The following is a 20,110-nucleotide window of genomic DNA, read 5'->3' as shown; positions in this document are numbered from 1 at the left end:
ACTAGGTGAAAGAACAACTAGATAAAGAAAATAAAACAGCACCACGAATGTGGCCGATTCTGAAATAAAAATGAAGCATAATAAAATGTAACTGGGCTAAAGGGCACAAGCGGCAGGCCTAGTTGCTAACATAACTTGCCTACATCCTAAAATGGCTATACCCCCTGAGTTGACCACTGCTGGAAGAGTGCTGCACCTTTTCTACCCAGAAGCCTGTATTCTGCCACTTTTAAAAATGGCAGAACCCATCTTCGGCTGTACAGACCAGGTAGCCCACTCCTGGGGTGTGGCTTGACTTCTGGGGGTGTAAGCCTCCAGACTACCTAATTGTCCCACCTGCCTAAGTTGCTAAGGTGCTTGGGGTGGCTTTTTCCTTCTCTGGGAGACAGCCTACTTGTATATCAGCGGTGGTGTGGGCTTTGAAGCTCACTGCTCTGATATGCAACTTCATTTGCTATCCTGTCAGGAAGAAAGGTGACACTTCCCACCCAGGCAGACCCTTGTTTCTGGCTCTTGGAAGTGTTCACACTTCCTGGCAGGAGCTCAGATTCTTGTCTTGGTGGCAGCAGCTGCAGGTTGTCAGCCAGGGGCACAGGAAAGACTGGGGCAACAGGTGGGCAATCTCTAAGGTAACCACCCGGGTGCACTAACATTAAATCAGACTTCGGAAACAAGTCGAGTTTGGTGAGACAAGTTGTTTGATATCAAACATGATACTTTTCAGTGGCACCATACAGGAGCTGGCAACCACAGGATGTTATCCTATGCCCCCCTGAACACTTATAGTAGACCTTAATGGAAAGAGGCTACTATAGGAACATTTAAGCTTGCACTTATATGTTCACACCGTTAATAAAATGCAACTGCCTTCTGGCTTCAGGAGGCCTATCTTACAGGTAGCTATCATATATTAAAGATAATGGTTTGATGTGTCACTCAGGGTGATGGCAAAGACGAGTTACTGCAGTCTGTACTACTCATGCAGTCTACAATGGTAGGACTGTGTCATTTGTTTACTTGGGTCACTCAGAATGTCATGGTCAGTGCGTCAGGCCCTTGTGACAACTTTAGCTGCCATGCCCTGTATACCCCTGGTAATATGTACCTGGGATTTATAAGGGGTTAAAGTCCTTGCCAATTGTGATTACCAATTTACATGCATCGTATTTAAGGGAGAGAATACTGGCACTGGAGCCTGGTTAGCAGGCTCCAGTGCACTTTTACAGACCAAAAACCATCAGCTAGTAGTCCAAATGGGGGAAAAAAGGGGGAAAGCTACAGTAAGCCTGTTTCCTTACGACGTAACATAACATAACGTAATATAACATAACATAACTTAACATAACATAACCAATTCCTCTGCTTTGATGAAGGGTGACTACTTGTCCACATTGCAACATATGTCAAGAAACACAGACATCCAGTCCTGTATAATTTTGGTCAGATTCTGTGTATTTTAATAAGATATTCCTTGCTCACCAGTGAGTTAGGTGAGCACCAATGTCTCAGTAGTATCTTGGCTGTGGCCACTGAAGTTAATGACCACTGCATTGATGGGAGAAAAGGCTTGTCATGTAAGAGCTCCTGCCCTTTGGAGGGTGTTGGGGATGTACTGCAGAGTCATTTATACTATCCCAGGTCAATGTCCAGCATCTGGCTAGAATTGAGCAGTACCACATTATATGAGGCAGGTCACAGACAGGTTGCGAGCATCTTCAGAATTTGGAGTAATTAGCTATCCTGGCACTGAACAACTTCTGTTTGAACAAGTCCCCGTTCTGCAGTATCTTGAAGTGATTACATTCAGTCGGACATTCCTAACACTTATGTCATGCAGGTCAAATACCTAAGACCAGTCTTCTTCTGTGCACTCATTGTCTTCCAGAGGTCTGGAAAATAGGTTTTCCACTAAAATGTTAAGGAGGCCAGATAACAATCACCTTTGATAGCCTTGGATTTGCATGTATGCCCGTGCAGGGGATTGAGGGAAGTCCTAGGCTTATTTTAAGGCAGTGGCTCAACAGGATGCATTACAGATACTGAAAGACAAGCAGGTCAAACTCCCCTTGCAAATATTGGAATGGTTTCAACACCTGTCTATCAGCATTTGCTTGAGTGTAATGATCTGGGGGTTGCCCATATTTTCTGTTTGAGAAGGCATTTTCCTATGCTAAGAGCTACATTATGCCAGATGGAAGTGTGACCATGGACTGGACAATTGGTTTATCAATAAGCAAAGAGAGGTTTTCTCAGCATGTAAAGAGAAAGACCTGTCATTCCAATGGTAAAATCACATTCCAATATCACCCTGTATTACCCCTATTTGGCATGGGCCACATACACCACCTAAGCCTTCTGCAGTGTCTTACTATGATATTCTACATTTGGCAGACACACAATGTGTGATAGCAGTCAAAAGTTTCATATTACCCTGAACAAATGATCTAATATTTTTTTAAATGATTCGGAATAACCGTAGCAGCATTGGTAGCATTCAAAGTACACAGTTAAAAATGGGGGCAGGGTGATCATTATTTTAGGCACCTGTACTATGGCCCAAACAACAAATGTAGTTGCAACAAATAATGCAGTCACTTTATAACCACATATGTTGCAGGAGTAATTGATTAGCATTAAAAAAGCCAGTAGAGAGAAGTGACGGTCCGTGAGAGTAACTAGTATGTTGTAAGTGTAGAGTAGGGATTTTGTGTCTTCCACTGCAGGATTCATCCCTACAATCAACTTACTCAGTCTACATTATGAACACTGGTAATGATTCTAGGGCCAAGAGAAACTGGGGAGGTGATGAGGGACAGCCCTGGAACTTTCTATGTTGGATATGGAAGGGCCCAGAGAAAACGCCATCTTAATTCACCCGGGCTGTGGGAGAATTGTATGGCTATTGTGTCTTAGCCATGAATTATGCACCAAGAGCAGCTCCATTTAGAATATGGCACATGTAGCTGCATTCAATCTGATCAAATACTTTTTTGGCATCGAGAAACAACACAAGTAGTTTCACCTGCTTATCCTTGAACAGCCATAGAAGGTGAGAAAGAGTAAACAGATGATTACTCAAAGATAGCATAATAATTTTCTGCTGCAAAAATTGAAAGTGCAATTTCAGACTTCTTCAATGTTAGCCTATGGAAATAAAACACATTCACGAAACAAGCACACTAGGACGGCTCACAAGACAAATTTTGTAGAATTAAGGTGAGAACCGGGAATGGTTCAGGACCACATCAACAGGTCACTCTCGGCGGCACTGGGGTGGCCAGGTGGAGAGCTGTAATACAGCGATTGGTGCCCAATCTATTTCAATGGGAATTGATCTCCGTGGATTTAGGCTGCAGGCTCTGGCGGGGGGGGGGCAGTTGGGGACATCCAACAGTTAAGTTGCAAACATGGGGATCTTGGGGACGTAGGTGCCCCTTTGGTCCTTTTCTGCAAGGCCTAGGGGCAACAGGTGCAGGGGTGTTCTTTGGGGTTGGGTTTCCTTGTCCTGGAGCGGTTGGAAAGACCAGTGGTCTGAGGCTGCAGGCATTGTTGTGGATTCCAGGAGGAGTGAAACCACAGTGGACTCGAGCTTAGGAGAGCTGGGTAATATTGTTGTCACCAGAAAGCCACTTCAACTCAGGCTGGTGGCGACGGGTGCAGTGGTTGCTTTAGGTGCTGGGTTTCTCTCACCTCAGAGACTGTGGGAGAGGGGGCCTGCATGCATAGGCTACAGACGACTTCAGGGAGTCCAGGAGGGGGTGAAACAACAATGGACTCAGACTCTGGACAGCTGGCGGACCTTGCTGGCACTGGAGGTCCAGTACCACTCAGGTGAGTGGCAGCGGGAGCAAATGTTGGGTCTTGACGGTTCCGCAGGCTGCAGAGTCTTTTCTTTAGAGCAGGTTGGAGAACAGGTCTGCTGCTCATGGGAGACTTGAGTCTTTTTCGAAGGCAGGCAGTCCTCCCAGGTTTCAGGAGTTTCAGCTGCAGGACAAGGTGTCTTCTGGTGCAGAGTCCGTCGAGGAGTGCAGACAGGCTGGCAGGGTTGATACCAGGCTGGCTGCTCCTTCTTCTCCTTTTCTGGGGGTGTGTCTTTTCTTTGTCCTTTTCTTCTTAGGTTGTCAGAATCTGAGTTCTAGGTTTCAAGGGTGCCACCTAAATACTCAATTTAGGGGCATTACAGGGAGTGCCAGGTGACAGCCAATGGGTTGCCCACCTTTAGGGTGACTACATCCTTCCTATGACCACTTCTGTTGGGAAGTGAGCATAACCCTGACCCTAGTGGCCTTGTTCCTTCCAAACCAAGATGAACATATTTAAAAAGTGGTGTCCACTTCAGATACTCCACCATAGGAGTGGAACTGGCATGAAGTGGGCACACCTCCTAATCTGCCTAATTTTCCCACCGGTCTTGCCATCAAATGTGGGGTCAGTACAGAGGGGTTGGACATCTCCACCATTTGGAGAGACGTGAGTTGCATTACAAAGGCACTAGGCAGTTGAAGCTTTCCTCCCTAGAGTGTCAATCCTGCCTGGTGGAGATGCTAACTCCCACACCCAGTGCAGGCTTTTGTCTGTGGCCCTCAAGACTGCTGGCGCTCACCTTGGGGAGTCAGAAACATGGTTAGGGTGGCTGAACTGGTCAGGAGCAGACAGTTGACACACTAGTAGCTTGTAGGTTTTCAGGGGGCACCTCTAAGGTGCCCCATGGGTGCTTGTGTTGGTGAATCCAACACTGGCATCAGTGTGGGCTCACCAATACTAGATGTTTGATACCAAACATCCCTATCTTCAGTGAAGCCATCATGTAGCTGGGGAACTTGTAGTGACCAGTGTCCAGCACATGTATTTAAAATGGCTTCCCTGGTCACTTACTATGTCTGAGACTCGACAAAGACATAGCAGTGGCAAATCGGCTTGTTCAGCTATGCCCTCACATGTATTATAATGCACCCTGCCTTAGAGAGGTAAGGCCTGCTGGAGGGGTGACTTACATATATTGCATGCAGTGTTAGGGGCATGTCGCACAGGCTGTGTGCCATGTCGTGTTTTAACTTTTGTCTGCACCCAGGCACATAGCCTGCAATGGCTGCCATGTGCTTGGGGAGGAGTCCCTTAGGGGGGCACAATTCGTGCTGCAGCCATTAGGGACCTTCTTTAGTAACCCCCAGGCCCTAGGAACGAGTGGCACCATTTACTAGGGACTTACAGAGGGTGCTAAAGGTTTTGCCAATTGGGAAAACAACTGTGCAGGTTTAGGTGAAGAGATCTGGGACTGGGGACCTGGTTAGCAGCAACCCAGTGCAATTTTAGTCGAAATTACATCGATACCAGGCAAAAAAGTGGGGGGGATAACTTTATCAAAAAGGGGGACTTTTCTACATATCAGGCAAAAAAGTGGGGGATAGCTATATCAAAGAGGGGCACTTTTTTACAATATGTGTTCTTCTGTATTTTTGTAATCCATTTTCTATTTTGTGGGATTGGGCTTGTTTTAGGTTTCTTTTGCTAGGACTTGCACTTGTTGCAACAGTCTTCTGAAGGGCCACTGTAGTACTTCAAAGCTCACAACACCACTAGCGCACTCACCTTTCATGAGTGTTATCTGAAAAATAAGGCGATTCGATGATGCTGACGTGATGTCACTGTGGTTTGAAACTGACACTCAGTTTACTTGGGCTTTGGGGCAATATCGTACTAAAACATTTTCCCATAGACACAGAATGGGTAAAACCCTTTGATACATCTGGCCCTTGGTGTTCTGAGATGCTCTGCGATGACCTGTGACCTGCTATCAGTGCTTGCAGTCCCCATGCGAATGGGCTACTGTGTGCGGGGCATATTTGTATGGGTAACTTTTCCTTCAGGAAAACGCCAGCACTGCCCGAGGCTCAGTCTGGATGAACCAGCTTACAGTGGACAGGTGAGAAATTGAGAATATGCTTGCTTTGCTTGACAAGGCCGCCTCTAGATGTCATGTTAGAAGCTATGCTGAGCCTCTGTCTCCCTGATTGGCTAAGCGCACCGTAGCTGGGCTGTTAGATTTGGAGCATGGACGGGTAAGGAGGTGCCATGGAAGAAAGGAGGGGAGCCACGGAGCCATGAATTTGAGACAGCAGTGGCGAGAAAGGAGGGGCGTGGGAGGAAGAGTGAGACAGGTAGAGAGGTACCAAAGAAGTTAACCGTGTGCTACTGCTACCTCAGTGGGTGGAATGCCGTGGAATCTCATGGAGTCTTTATAAAACTCTGTGGAACTCCACGAGTTCCACCCAGTCTTAGTCATCAGATAGCACTTGAATTCCACCACTTTAAAGGCTTCGTACTAAACTCTCACAGTTTCTTCTTTGTTCTCTTTGTATGACTACCACAGGAATTTATAACTCCCTGGGCCAAAGTACGCAAGTAGAAAATACAGGCAGAATTTGTATCTTTCATTTTCTCTTTTTCCTGAAGATCTCTCCCCCTTCGTGTAACATTGGGAGCTTGAAACTCTACAAGCAATCTTCTGCATCTGAGTTATTAGTGGATTCAGACACAATGTTCTCAAGATATTGGGAGACGAGCTCCTTAAAATCCATTCTCACGCCTTTCATTACAAAAATGTTTTAAAGTAGAAGGTACATTAATCTACCACATTATATGATTATTGTAAGGCAAAGGGGTTATGACAGTGCATGTGTGCACATTACATAGTCATGTTGCTCACAAATGATGTATTTGTTACCTTTGTGGAAAGTGCAGCTGTGCCTGGAACGTAGTTCATAAGGAAGGGGACATTCTGATGTACTTCGATTTTCAATTCCTTCCTAAAAAAAAGAAAAGGAAGCTAACACATGTTTTGTAGAAAAGAAATGAGTAATTTCCATTTACATCAATGCTTGCCGTGCATCGGATAATACGTTTGCCACTCCCAAATAAAAACCAACAAATGAAACATGATATAGGGCTACTAAATTACTGATTAGATCAAACATATCATTTAATGCAATGACATATTTTAGAAAAGTAGCGGTGGCATTTTAAGTTTCTCAAATATGTTAACATCCCCATTCAGAGAAGGTCAGCAAATTACTTCAGACAACAGAGGTGTCCTATTACAGACTGGCTAGTGAAGACTGAGAATGGGTCGCAGTAGCACTGTCAGAATGCAATGGCCTCTAAATTTGGGAGCCTTACTTGCTTAGGGTATTCACTTTTTACATGATTTCCACCGCCACCCTGGCATGCAGTATTATCCTATTGGTTGTATGCATCTTTTGGAAATTGCACAGTGTAAGCCAGTGAACATTAGCATGGACGGGCAAAGCATTATTGGGTACTAGAGTATGGGAGCTACTAATGGTTCAGTATTGATGAGGTGTGGATGAGGTATGAAGGGTACTTTTACTGAAATGGATAAGGGAAGGTACGAATGCAATCTCTTTCAGCATGTTGTGCTACAGGCATGACATATAACTTGAGGAGGAATGATTACTGGTCTTTTCTGCACGAGTCAGTTTCTGTGTGGTGGTGTCATAGATCCATGTGTGCACTGGCTGCCAGACATGAGGAGTTGTTCATGGAGGAGTGGTAACTGACTGTGCCTTATAGGGGAAACAGCCTTTACCATGCAGCAGGAACAACACAGCGCTGTTAAAACACAGTCTCAACAAAGAATGTGTCTATAATATGCATTCCTGAACCACGCAAATCTTTGCAACGACTTGCTTTAGGGAACGCATAGTTGGACTGTTATTGGATTTTAAGCCCAACACATTCCCTACTGTTGCGCAGACTGGAGTTGGAATAGCGAATTATAATATTCCAGAGTCCAGCGCTTCCCTAAAGCACGTTGTTGAAATGCCTTATGTGGTAAAATATTGCGTGGTAGCAACACGTTCGTTGCTTAGACCACGTTCTAAAGGCATGTGTGATAAATGCATGCGTGGGTTCGTCTTACAACCACCTTATAGATAACAGCATATTTTGGAGATAATGCAGGCTAGTATGTGCGGACAATGAAGTTCTCTTAAGATTTGGTTGTGATGATCATATTCCTTTGGATTTTTGTTGAATGTGTCAGGGGCTACAGAGACACTGATCATGTTTGTAAGTGATTTAGGCTCCTTTGACATTGCTGTTCCCTGGTTGGGAGTCGTGCATGGTTTGGAATGTGTTTCTGAAGGCATGGTTTAGGTGTTCACTTTTGTAGGACTTCAAAGCAGCTCCTTTGAGTCTTCTTGGCAACAAAAGTCTTGTAGATGAAGTCACCGCCTATGGCAACGCTTTGAGATTTCGCACGCAATTGAGATGGGCAGTGAATCCCCCCCCAGCTCGACAGCCAAAAGAACAGTGCAATCATTTCTGTATTACTTTTGGCAATGGCTATCTACATTCCAAAGTATTTGACATAATTCGTAACTCGAGGCAGAATTCTTTAGAGGCCATCACGTGTTTTCCTTTCTAAGTATGTTGGATGTCTGGTGTAGGAAAACGTAGGGTTTAAATGTTTTGTTCAGGCCACATGACTGTCCGCCTGGCAAAGCACCCTCAGAAATATAGGGCCACGGTCAGGTAAAACTCTGTAAGTCACACATAATGTGTTGAACTAAAGACAGTGTTCCACAGACAGCTACTGACATTCAATTGAGGTTTGGAGAAATCTGATCAGGTTTACAAATTCATGTCAAGGCACGTGCAACCACAATCTGAATAATTTGCAGTATCTAACCACAAAATTGGACAATCTTAAGGGAAATATATTAACCATCGTCTTAACGAGAAGAGAATGTAGTTAGCGCAACAGCAACTGAATATCCATATAAAGACAGGTAGTGGTTTGGGGCAGGGCATATCAAACAAAGCAAAAAGGACATGACAGCTGCCAACCTAGCCCTCTTTATCTGCCTGCCGTGCCCCACTGACAAGCTACAAAAACTAAAACCCCTACAGCCTTCACTTTCTTGCTGATAATGTACGTTATTTTGTTTTTAAAAGAAAATAATCCTAATAAAAAGTCTTTTAGTTACTTTTCCGTCTGAAATATAAATGGAAATTAGGCAAAAAGGCAATCGCTGTTGGAGAAACGTGGGAAAGTGCAGGGCACCCCACTATAGTCCGAGAAGCAGAAAGGCAAAATAAGGGACGGCGCATTCTCATTGGGCAGAATTAAGATCGTTAAAACATTCACGCAGTACTCAGGAAACGTGAGGCTGTTTCACATATTTTTATTATTTTTTTGGCCAGTATGATTTGTTGAAAGCAGACTGGCTAATCGGATTGGGCAAGACAATAAAATGGGAACCATTTATTGGAGGCTTTGGCCAAAATGATTGACTAAACCTTTGTCACTGGGCAGAGGCACGAGATTCATTCAAATTCTGAACACAGCCTTAGACTCAAAGTTTTTGTTCATCTCTAGTTGAAAGGGATAACAGCTGATTGCAGAGCAATTATAACAATAATAATAAATATTACTGCCAATCTGGAATATAATAAAAGTGAATCCAGACATGTGTTTCACTATACCAGGCGTGCATTGAAGGAGTACAGCTTCTTCGGACACGATTAAGGCTCACAAAACAAGCTGAAACAACTTGTTTTGCTACATACATTATTCATTTATGGAGAACAGAAAGGATTCTGGTAAAGTAACTTTTTAGGTGGCGACCATTGTAAAATTAATGCATCAGTGTAGAGAACCTCTAGTTTAACTAGTATCACAAAGTTATTAGGCATCGGATTGGATATTAACATTCATATCATAATTAAAACTGGGAACCACACCGACACCCACCAACCACGCATGCAACCTGGGGGTTCATCCTGGACTCATCACTATCAAAGACCCAGCAAGTCAATGCCGCGTCTTCCTCCTGCTTCAACACCCTCTGCATGCTTCGGAAGATCTACAAATGGATCCCTACCGGAACCAGAAAGACGGTCACCCAAGCCCTCATAAGCAGCAGACTGGACTACGGCAACGCCCTCTATGCAGGAACCATGGCCAAGTTCAAGAATATACTGCAATGCATACAGAACGCCTCCGCACGCCTCATCCTGGACATCCCCTCCACAGCCACATCACAGCATACCTGAGAGAACTGCACTGGCTCCCCATCAACGAGAATCACATTCAAGCTCCTCACCCACGCTCACAAAGCTCTGCACAATACCGGACCAGAATACCTCAACAGACAGATATCCTTCTATACCACGACCCGACGCCTTCGCTCCGCTGACCTTGCCCTCGCCACCATTCCAAGTATCCACCGAACAACCGCCGGTGGCAGATCGTTCTCCCGCCTCACTGCCAAGACATGGAACACTCTCCCTATCCACCTGCGAGAGACACAGGGCCTGCTAAACTTCAAGAGACACATCAAGACATGGCTGTTAGAGCAGTAGCAGCACCCCCAGCCGACCTCAGAGCCTTGAGACCTTCACAGGTGAGTAGTGTGCTTTACAAATGCTATGATTGAATTAACATCATCAAACGAGTTTCTGTATGTCTAGCTAAAGTGTATTACAATATACTTGGGAAATCTGAATGAATTTACTTGATTTTGACAGTAGTTGAAGTATTAAAGCACAACTTAAAATGCTTGCAAGTGTAACTGCTTATTTAAGTCTTTCACGTTTTTCTACTTATCTTTTAATAGAACAAAAGGTTTGATAAGTAAGAGGCTTTTAAAGCAAAGACAGTTTCCTCTGAATGGGAACATTACCATTTAGTTTTCCACTTCTTTTACCAGAATTTGGTAACCAGTAGGGGGTTTGCACTGACATTTGCACAGACCAGCTAGTGCGGAAACAATATTGCACAGACCAACTTGAGAAATAATATAATTTTGTAAGAGCCGGAATGTGCAATTATAATTTTTGCATGGCCAGTCACAATTCCTTCCAAAATTGTATCATACTGGAAGAATAATAACCTGGATTGAACATGTTAGCTAGACTATTTGAGTTCAAAGGTTCTTGACATCAAATTTTGAGTAATTTAATGTTTAAATTGACAAATGTTAGCCATTATGGTAGTAGAGTCAGTGCTTAATTTGTGCCGACGGTTGCAGGTGGGAGACACTAGCACTCATTTTAGGGAAAGGGGACTCATTTTTCATCATTAGACTTAGACCCAAAGCAAAAGGGAGAAAGACAGAAAAGGGAGAATGGAGGAGGAAGAAAAAGATATGATAATAGTGACAAAGAGTGAGATAAAGTGTAAGCAGAAGTGTAGCACAGTGGATGAAAAAGGCCCAGAGTAGAATAGAGACTAGGCAGCCTTTATATTCAGCAACACCAACACATTGTGTGCCAGTGGTGGGCTCATGTGAAACACGTGGTCCTCTGTCCTTATTACTTTTCATTTTTTATAAATTAAGCAGCGAGTATAGTCCACCCATTCCAGCCAGACATACTCATATGGCTACTAAATAAATTGACTAACCTTTGTTGTTGATCCTTTGCGTGCACATTGGCCATGAGGCTGGTATTGGTGGCGCAGTTTATTGCCAGAGATATTTCCAAATCAGTCTCATTCACCGTTCTGTAGAGCGTCATCTGAAGAGAATTACAGAAATTAAAAGAAGCTGAAAATCCAAAAGTAACCAACTCACCAAGGCATTTTCAAGAAGAGAGGTGGCATCAAGCATGTAAGATCGTATATTCTGAAATACTGATGCCTTTTCTAGGGGCTTTTAGATCTTAGGTCCTAACACATATGTTTACATAACAACATTGCATATTAAAATCATTGCACACACTCCCTCTCTATAAATTCATAAGTGTGTGCAAACTATGGGCCAGATTTACAAGCTCCTAGCGCCTCTTAGCGCCACACTAGCATCATTTTTTTTACACTAATGTGGCGTTAAGGAGGCCATTCTCCTTTGCAATATTCACAAAGTGGGCAATGGCAATGCTTGCATTGCGCCAATTGTAACCCCTTGCGCCACATTATGCCTGCGCCAGACATAAAGTATGCAAGGGGGTGTTCTGGCGTAGAGAGGCATACAAAAATGGCACAGTGAAATTTACAACATTTCAATGCAGAGCAGGCATTAAGTTGACGTGTCCGTTACTTTCAATGGGTCTCCCTTTACTTTGCAGGATTAGCGCCACAATTCATGACACTAATCCTGCAAAGTACAAAAATAGCGTAATTAATTATGATGCTATTGTCCTGACGTGCACCATGATGCGAAGTATTGTAGATACGGTGTACACATGGTGTCCTTAGGAGGGCCCTGCGGGGCACAAGAAAAGTGGGGCATCACAGCTAATGCACCACTTTCTTGTAAATCTGGCCTTATGTTCTCTTACTCTATGCATAACTGTAACCAGGTTGGCGTCTAGATGACTTAGGAAAATGGGGAGAGACAGAACCAGCAAAGGTCATGAACTGTAAATCTGACCTACTTTCACTAAGTAATACATTACAGACTATTCAAAAACATTTTGAAATTTTTCCTTGTGACATGTTAGTGTACATCAGCATTCACATTTTGCCGGGGCTCTTGGTTGTTCTGGGTGTCCCTGGGACCACTGCCTGCTCTTAAAAAATGTTGGCAGCCACTTTCACAAAAGGGAAGGGGTTCTTTGGGGACCCCTTCCCATTTGCAAATGGGTTACCACTAACTTTAAGTTGGTTGTAAACTGTGAATGTTTTACGACCTCATTCCAGTCGGAAAACATTCTTACATGGCCCTGAGACTCGCAATTAGGAAGGGACACCCTTAACACGCCCCTTCCTAACACCTACTTGCAAACCCTATTTTGCGATTCGGTAATAGGTTACTGAATAGCAGAAAAGGGTTGGTGCATACAAAGCCCAACTCACCGTTTGCAAACACTAAAACTTTTTACACATCTGACCCCATGTTTTTAAATCTTTCGTAAATAACGTTTAGGGTGGTTCTGACTTTCAGTGGGAGATGGTTCACAGATTCTCCCTTAGAACGTCAGCCGAGCGGTTTAGACTAAGTATAGCTTGGAGTGGCCTAGTCCTGTGGATTTAGTGCATCCAGTATCATTGTAGCCTGTTTTGCTAACATGTAGGGTATTGATAAGGCCTGGGGATCATCAATTAATCCCTATTGTCTTTCCGTTTAAACGGGACATAAAATAAGAATCTATGGTAGTTCACTAATTCCTACATTTAACAGATGTGGAGTGTCCAAAGAGATAAAATCCTCCTTGTTTGATCATCTGGCAGATTTATCTCTGGGAAACAATACAGTTTTACTATATGCAGTAATTGTACATCCGTCATTTGGTTACTACATGAGCTGTCCTGCTAGAATACTTGCTTTTAAACAATTACCAAAACGTTTAATGTGTCAGATATATTTTGTTAGCAAGAAGGTAAACATCCTCCACATACTTGGGCCATGGAAATGCATTTCATCCCACTCAATGCTCCGACTGAACAGTGGCAGATTAAACAGAGGTGAATTTGGCAAAATATTTTTTTCCAAAATTTCAGAATATGCATGTTTTTGTGGGATTTCCACATTGGTGAGTGGGTCATTTACAAAGCTATACACATTGGATAGTCCTATTTGTCTGTAATAAATACAGTGCTTTTGATGTCCCAGAGTTTTCCGCCCACCTATTTGCACCCATTGGCAGTTTGCACATACATAAAGTTACCCAGGGGCATATTTACGGTTTTGCCCGAAAGGGCAGCAAAGCAAGTTACATTTCTGCGCTGTCCAGCATCACAGGGAAAGGACAGGAATGTACTGTATATATGGCATACAGTGCATTCCTGCCCTTTCTCCCTGCACTGGTGCCCTTTGGGCAGCAAGGCGCCAATGCAGACACCCTTGCACCATTTTGCAACGGTGCATGCGTTGCATGCAGAATTGTTTTTGTGCAGGAAGGTGTCCCTTCCTACACAAAAACAATCTCATGAGGATTTCCCTTTGTCTATGAGTGCTACAGAATGTAGCACACGTTGAGATAGGAAAAATCGAGCAGAAATAAAAATATTTCTCCTCTGTGCGCCTTCCCCTGGGAAGGCATAAGGTTTTGGCATGTCCCCAACTTTATAAGGCCTTGTAAATCTGGGGATACATTAAAATCCATGTGAATAGCATGGGAATAACCACCACAATGCCATTGGAATGCCTATCCAGGGCACAGCAGCGCAACACAGCAACTTGAGATCCGTTGGCTACTCCAGATATCTGATGACACTCATAGCCACGGAAAGTGGCTTTGCGTGGCCTCATCAATCTAACTGAGATCCTTGCGTCATGCGTGTACCACTTTGCATTTTGGAACTGTGATGAAAAGCTTGCGAAAATATGCCATCAAGTGAATAGATTAACTTGTTTTGTTGCACACTTAATATTGCTCCTGTATTGTTTCCAGTACCATAAATTGCAATTGTGTAAGTAAGCTGTTGTGTGCCTCCACACCTGCAGGCACTGCCACCCTCAGTGGATACGCACAAAATGTCACAAGCCAAACCAAACCAGATTAATGATGTCCAGTCTTAATATTGTTAATATTGTTGTGCATTTAAATCGAAAATGCAATAAAAATAAATTATAACCAAAACAAATGTTGTGTGGTTCCAGGTTGGTGAAACTCTAAATGCATCGAAACAAATCTCAGGCTTGACATTTTTTGATACATACATAAGGGTTCCCATAAGAAAACAAAATGTCATGTGAAATGAAAGTTAATAAAGAGGCATCAAATATTTTCCTTTTGTGAAATATACGCATTTGGCTATACATACATTGTGTGCATTTAGATGTGGTGGACAATTTGTGGGTATTAATTGATTGCCCATGTCAGCATTGTCTTCACTATCTAAACTCATATGTACTACATTTAATTACCTGAACTGAACGAGGAATCCCCAGATAACTGATTACAGGTGTAGAATGTTTCACTTCTGTGTTCAGTTCAAGGGTATCATTTAAAAGGAGATCTGCATTTACATCAAATTCAGCAACCAGCCACTGGTCATCAAAATGGAGTCCTAATATTGTCTGCGCCTTGTTTCCTGAAAACAACAAGGAAGAAATAGTTTACAATTTAGTTAGAAGACAAGTACATTAAGGACCGGATTACAAGTCAGGTAGAGCTGCAGTCCCGATAAGATATTGCACCACCCCAAAAAAGGAGGTGTGATGTTCCCCCATCTCAATATAGCGGTGCGGAAACACTGTGCCTGGTTTTAATGGGCAGAAAATCTAACCGAAGAAATCATGTGCGGGTCTAAGAGTGCAAGCGCAGCCTGGCATGTACTTGAATCCCTCTCTGCAGCCCTGGTGGAAGGAAGGCTCCCTCTGCATCTCCACAGCCTGCACTGTCTGTGAGCCCCTCCTCATACACACCCCCAGGCTCCCTTATACCACCCGCTCAAAGCAGAGAAGAACAACAAATCCTCCCTGGAAATCAGACTCCTCATACCGAAAAGAGCATCATTCATGATGCAGGAGTTCGGTTATTAATTAGAATTAGTGATCCAATTTCTGAAAAAATTGTACTCGTAAAAACTCTGGTGAGTTTTAAAGACGTAAAGAGAAATCCACAATTTAGGGACCCTGTCCCTTTTGCAAAAAGGGTGCAAACATTTTTTTGGAGCACGGACACTGCCTCCTCTTAAAAAATGAAAGGAAAACTTTTCAGTTTTCATTTAGTAGTGCATCTGCATTAAAAAAATGATTGATTTAAAATGCAATTACAGTAATGGTGGTCTGCTGACCCCAGCAGGCCACCATCCTGTGACTGTAGCCATTCAAAATGGATCGCAAATTGCGACCTGCCTCATGAATATGGATGTAGCAGGGCCATTTACAACCCACTGCAAATCGCTAAATTTGTCTGAGACACATTAGTACATCACACTTTGCGATTTCCTTATTGTGAATCACAAAGATTCACACTTAGGCAATAACAAACTGGAATCTTTGTACATCTAGCCCCATCTTCTATTAGAAGAGGGATTTCACCACCACAGTGGCTAGTGTGAAGTACAGTTTACAATGAGCTGTGGCTACATAGCTAGGACTTCAACTATTTTGCATTGTATGCAATGCTTGTTGGAGATTTCCTGAATTTGTCCCCATAGACAAGACCACTTAAGGCACTGGAGCACTATAGATGTTTGGTGCTAAGTTATCAATGACAGTAAGTAATCAGGGACCATACATAGTCATCATATATTTTTTAGAATTTATGTTAATGTCTTCTTTCCAGAATCCTTATCCACTTTTTGTTGCTTTTCACTATTTACTTATTTATACAATGATGGATTGTTCACATTGTGCTTAGCTGCCTGAGTCACCACTAATGCCCCAATTACGATCATGGCATGGTGCTCTGCCTAGCTGGGATGTCACTTTGCCCATTTACAACCGGTCTGAATTTCCTGCTTCTTATTCTCCAGGAGCTGGAACACGGGGCTGTGATTATACCAGCTGGAGAATTGACTTGCTAAATAATGTGGATTACACATGTGTAGACCAGCCCTTGCCTGGCCTCCTCCAATGGCATAGCAAGAGCATGGGACACTCCCCCCTGCCAGACCACAGACCCTCATGACACAATTCCCCACTGCTAGTTCCGCTCTGGCCCCCTTGCTCCTATTTACCACCTGCAAAAAACATGTGGTATGTATATATGTATGTGTATGGTGTTTATGTTTTAGGCACCTAGCCAAAGGGTAGCAGAGCACAATACAGGGTGAAACGCAAGCATAAATCCAAAGAGTGATAGGAGAAGTAGCTGGGATGTGGATGGTTAATTCATTATGATGCACTGTTTTTTAAAGAGGTGAAGTCTAAGTGCATAGATGGAAAAGGCCTGGTGGTAAATGAAGGCAGACTTGTCTCCATGTGCAGATTTGAACCAGGTAAATATGTTGCTACATGTTATTTGCCTTTCCGGAAAAGGTCGGGGTTTAGGTGTGGGGACACCAACTCGAACCATTATTTCTGGCTTCCTAGGATCAGGATACCTAGATCACAGTAGTATTCAGGCCTAAGAGGGAGGAAACATTAAAATCAGTAAACAGCCGGCCTTTTTTAGTTCAGAACTGACAAAATAAGCACATCACTCTCTCTCTCTCTGTTCTGCTCATCTGCGAATAATACAACTTAATAAAACAAAATGTGCTGATAATATACATATTAGAAGAACGTGCACCCTTACTGCAACAGTATAAGGACTGTGTTAAGGGTCTTACCCAGCCTTTGCAGCACAGCAGTTGCATTGATTGCTTTGGGATAGCCAGAAACCAATAGATTCTGAATGTTGTGAACACTGTTAAATGTCATTTCCTTCCGTCTTTGACTGCAGTAATAGTTGACCGTGTAGGTGATTGATGACTGTCCAGCAGTGATATGCAAAATACACTCTGTGGCAGGATCTGTCCATTTTGTGTCGATAGTAGCCTGAAATCCAAGGGCATTGGTTATGGTGGGACACTCAGAATGGTTTAAATGATTCCTTCTAACAGATGATATGTGTATGCAAATATAACATTTTACCTGGATAGATGTTGAAATTCCAGACTGCAACAACCATGGCCAGTTGTGATGGAAGTTCCAGGTTAGGTCTGTGCTTGTTTTAGTGCCTTTTATTGCTGTCCCAACTATAATTAACCGAGATCCATACTGTACACTCATGCTCAGGTTTTTTGTCTCTTTTAGATCCAGGGCTGCCTGAGTGAATAATTGTTAATATTTAGACTCAATAAAACAAAGTTTAAATATTTCATACACAATCCATTGTATACTTATTGTCTATGACAGAACTCAAATACTGGTGACCATTAGGATTTCATCGTTCCTCATTTGAGTCACTTTATCGTTGGGGTGTGTGAATTTGGTGCACTTCACATACTGGAGCATTTTGAAGATTCAAAAAATAGGTGAATGAAAAGTCCCACATAATGTAGGTGTGTCAAAAGTCCCACAAGAAGCCTATTTTTTACGTTAGCATGCCCTCAAGAAGAAAACAAATCTCCATCTAATACTTTCTCTGTGGGAAATCTAACCCTGATTCGAAGTTGTGAAAATAAAGTTCTAAATTTAACAAAATTGCAAAATGTTCAACTTTGTGCAACTCCGGAGGTGGAATGTAATTTTTGTTGCTCAAACTATCATACAAAAAGGTATCATACATCATGCCACTGAATCTAACAGTAAATATTTTTACTTTTTATTATTTACTTAGACAATTTGTAGTTTTGAAAGAGCTGACTGAATTTGTAATAACAGCGCTTTATACATTCTTTCCCTTGTTGATTATGACTTGAACATCGATTAGATTTTTTTTTAAATAGATAGAATAGGAGTTTTACTATAATATGTATTACTTCATGAATTAAGATTTTATTTTAAGAAAAAAATGACAGTGGGGTGTAATTAATGATCACGCATAATGATTATGAATTGTGGTTTAGGTTTTAGGCTTTGTAATTGTGCCTATGTGTATGTATTCTTGAGTAATGTTGATAATGTGTTGTATGTTTGTGTTACCTTATTGGCACAATATCAATCAAATAGATGAACATGAAATTTACAAACAATAATTACATCAGAAATGTTTTTCAGAATACTGAGGAAAATATCTTCGTTTATTAGAAACACATTAAGATTATTCTAAAATAAAACAAATCACGTTCGCATAGATTTTGTGTTAAAAAAAATAAGGCTAATTGCTTTTCCTAAATTGAACACGTATTTATTTGAACTTTTAGGAACTGCAAAAAAAAAAAAACCCCAAAAAAACCATAGGAGGTAAGTATTAGAGTGTGAATAGAAATTAGTCAAAACCACGGTAATGCTCACCATATATACTGGGTTCCTAAGAATGAAATCCCCAACTCATAATGAAAAAAGGCTCAAGCCACAAACATCCAAATACATATAGATTTCTCTAGTATCAAAAGTCATTTTTTATTTATTCAATGAGTATATATTCATAAATCAAATTATTACGTAGAAAAACAATTATATAATAAAGAAATATTCTTATATCACCTGGGAAATATAAATGAGAAACTAAAACAGTGAACACAGTCACGGCAAATCAGTCATACAGAATAAAATGCAGAAAAAGACAAGACATATGAATAAATTGCACTGTGAGTGACTAAACAGATTATCCTCTCCCAGCCGGACCAACTTGTCTCACTGGTTTTCCTCCAACATGATCATAACTTTCAATGTGTACAACTTCATTGACCACAAGTTGTCATATTCCAAAGGATCCTCTATTCCTTTTATAATATTTACTGCTTGATCAAGACTCCTTGTGTATTGATAACACTATTTTTCATGAATCCTTATTCAAATCACAATATGTTGAAGAAGAAGGATCAATCAATCAATCAATCAATCAATCATTACATTTATAAAGCGCACTATGTACCCGTCAGGGTTTCGAGGCGCTGGGGGGGGGGGGGGGGGGGTGAGCTGTTAGCGGTCAAAAAGCCAGGTCTTGAGGAGTCTCCTGAAGGTGAGGAGGTCCTGGGTCTGGCGTAGTGAGGTGGGGAGAGAGTTCCAGGTCTTGGCGGCGAGGAAGGAGAAGGATCTGCCGCCGGAGGTCTTGCGCTGGATCCTGGGGACGATGGCGAGGGCGAGATTGGCAGAGCGGAGTTGACGAGTGGGGGCGTAAAAGTTGAGTCTGGAGTTGAGGTAGGTAGGTCCGGTGTTGTGTAGAGCCTTGTGAGCGTGGGTGAGGAGTTTAAAGGTGATCCTCTTGTCCACGGGGAGCCAGTGGAGGTCCTTCAGGTGAGGGGAGATGTGACATCGGCGGGGTATGTCGAGGATCAGGCGGGCGGATGCATTTTGGATACGCTGGAGTCGTTTGATGTCTTTTGTTGGGATGCCTGTGTAGAGTGCGTTGCCGTAGTCAAGTCTGCTACTGACGAAGGCTTGGGTCACCGTCTTTCTGGTTCCTGTTGGGATCCACTTGAAAATTCTGCGGAGCATTCGAAGGGTGTTGAAGCAGGAAGAGGAGACGGCGCTGACCTGTTTGGACATGGTGAGGGCGGAGTCCAGGATGAAGCCGAGGTTTCTTGCATGGCTGGCTGGGGTGGGTGGGGGGCCGAAGTCGGTGGGCCACCAGGAGTCGTTCCAGGCCGAAGGGGTGCGCCCGA

At 42.8% G+C, this 20,110-nt stretch overlaps 1 protein-coding gene across 4 annotated transcripts in view; it reads right to left on the bottom strand.

Moving 5' to 3' along the window:
• The window catches only part of LOC138261322 (uncharacterized), an 888,401-nt gene that overhangs the window by 166,343 nt on the left and 701,948 nt on the right, over nt 1–20,110 (bottom strand). For all 4 annotated transcript variants that reach the window (XR_011199068.1, XM_069210158.1, XM_069210160.1 and 1 more), the window contains 5 exons: nt 17,493–17,666; nt 17,189–17,396; nt 14,835–15,001; nt 11,429–11,541; nt 6,725–6,806 (listed from right to left, as the gene is read on the bottom strand). Coding sequence is in view for 3 of the 4 variants with exons in the window: in XM_069210158.1 (XP_069066259.1) it covers nt 6,725–6,806; nt 11,429–11,541; nt 14,835–15,001; nt 17,189–17,396; nt 17,493–17,666 (744 nt within the window). In the remaining variant the exon portion in view is untranslated. The remainder of the gene's footprint in view (nt 1–6,724; nt 6,807–11,428; nt 11,542–14,834; nt 15,002–17,188; nt 17,397–17,492; nt 17,667–20,110) is intronic.

Source organism: Pleurodeles waltl, chromosome 10 (assembly GCF_031143425.1).
Source record: "Pleurodeles waltl isolate 20211129_DDA chromosome 10, aPleWal1.hap1.20221129, whole genome shotgun sequence".
Lineage (NCBI taxonomy): Eukaryota > Metazoa > Chordata > Amphibia > Caudata > Salamandridae > Pleurodeles > Pleurodeles waltl.
The sequence above is the reverse complement of the archived record's forward strand: the minus strand, read 5'-3'. Positions and strand labels throughout refer to the sequence as shown.